We start from the raw sequence: 2,017 nt of genomic DNA, 5'->3' as shown, positions 1-2,017 counted from the left end.
GAGTGTACATTACTGAGAAATAAAATGAACTTTTTAGATTTTTGGAAAAAGGCTGCAATGAAACAAAGAGTGAAAAATGTAAAGGGGTCTGAATACTTTCCGTACCCACTGTAATTCAAGGCAGTAACCGTGAGTACACCGGCTATTTTCTGTCCTAATGAAAGGTTGTTTCCACAAATAACTAACAGGTAACGTTAGTGTTGTGTGAAATATATTATAAAAAGTTAATCAACTAGCTAGCTACTTAATATTATTATTGACATAAAACATAATAGCCCATTTTCAAGTTTGTTGTATTTTAACTTAAAGTAGGTTTTGCTAAATTAATAAAGACAGGGTGGTGAAATTAACGTTAGCAAACATGCTAATAGCTAGTTATTTCACTTTCCACGCGCTCTAACATACGTGATAATAGCCACATTTAGCGTTAGCTAATAACTTTAATTGTGTTGACAATTCCTTGTTACACAGCACTTAGCTAACCATGTTAAAGGTTTGACGTTACGTTAAAACTCAATGCACATAAACAAACCCCGAAGAAGACCACTTACCTCCATTATATGAATGGAAAAGTCAGTATACAATTCGAGAATCCTTACAGTTACAGTTGTACTGGTGTTAGTTACATCAATTGAACTGTTGACGTCAGTTGCTAAGCAACCGCAGATCTCGCGAGAGTAGGAGCCGCTGGTCTGCTGTGTTGAACAATCAGCATTAAAACAACATGAACTGCTACAACACCGTGTATATATGTATACATACATATGTATATATATATATATATGTATATATATATGTGTGTGTGTATGTGTGTGTGCACGTACAGTAAGCTGTAATGATCTCAAAAAGCCTTCTTCAAAGGATATTCCACACAAAATGATAGTTTAATTCATTCCTTTCAATCCAAATTCCTTTTTTATGTTGTTTTATTGTTGTCTTTGTAATTTGTCTCATTTGGTCTTACCGTAAATGAGGGCTGCCCATCAATGATTTCTTGAGCATACAAAAGGTTGAATGAATTTAAGGATAAAGTGAACATTTACACTAGCACAGGGGTTTTGATGTCAATGTCCACATTTGCAGATATACCCACATATTTTAGGGAGTTGAAAAGAATAAATAATAATAAATAAATATCAATATGCCAAAACAAAACACCATGCTCAATACAAAGTAACTGGATCAGATCAGTTCAGCCCAAACTGATTAGAGGATTTGTAATTTATTAATGTAGTCTCATGCTAACTACATAGTGTTAAGTGAGACTTTTCCATTATAATATCATGATAGAGCTTAAATCAGGCCGTATAGGCATTACTGAATAATTCATATTTTGGTGATGAAAGGTATGCATTTCTTCTTTATAATAACCAGCTAAACGTTTACCTTTGATACCAGTACAATACCACTCCGAGATTTAAATAACAGCCAGTGGCTCTGAGAAGCTTGAGTTATGAACAGTTGTTCTGTGAGCTAAAAGCTAATGTAAGCATGCTAACATGCTCACGGTGACAATGGCAACATGCTGATCGTTCACCAGGCACTAAACATAACGTACAGCTGAGGCTCATGGGAATGTCCTGGGTTTTGCAGGTAGTTGATCATAAACCAAAGTGATGAAAGTGATGATGACCTGATGATGAAGCCGGAAGAAAAGTCAGAAATCCATGTAATCATTAATACTAGGAGCTGACTTTTGTTCTCATCTCATTTTTCACTAATCAAATGTTGATGTTGATGGCTTTGAGGACCATACCAGTGGTTTTGAATGCTTTGTCACATTCCCTTTAAATCACATTTATTACACAACTTTGGCTCCTGGATACATCTCCATTGGTCTTTATAATAATTAATAGGTTGATGCTTGAAACCTTTTGTCATACTTACATTAGTCTTCAGAGTCCACGCAGACTGCTAATTTATTTTTCATTTTTAGAGAAATCAAATGAATGGAGATCAATAGCGGCCTGAATCAGTAGGGAAAAGATTTAAAAAAAACACTGATATGGCTCTTTAA

At 34.8% G+C, this 2,017-nt stretch overlaps 1 protein-coding gene across 1 annotated transcript in view; it reads right to left on the bottom strand.

Annotated features, from left to right (window-relative positions):
• Positions 1-704, bottom strand: part of cfap58 (cilia and flagella associated protein 58) — a 14,372-nt gene extending 13,668 nt beyond the window's left edge. Inside the window, exon 1 of the mRNA XM_034889645.1 lies at positions 552-704. Coding sequence (XP_034745536.1) covers positions 552-557 — 6 coding nt within the window. The 5' untranslated portion in view covers positions 558-704. The remainder of the gene's footprint in view (positions 1-551) is intronic.
• Positions 705-2,017: the final 1,313 nt, after the last annotated feature.

The sequence above is a fragment of the Etheostoma cragini genome, chromosome 13, assembly GCF_013103735.1.
Source record: "Etheostoma cragini isolate CJK2018 chromosome 13, CSU_Ecrag_1.0, whole genome shotgun sequence".
Classification (NCBI taxonomy): domain Eukaryota; kingdom Metazoa; phylum Chordata; class Actinopteri; order Perciformes; family Percidae; genus Etheostoma; species Etheostoma cragini.
The sequence above is the reverse complement of the archived record's forward strand: the minus strand, read 5'-3'. Positions and strand labels throughout refer to the sequence as shown.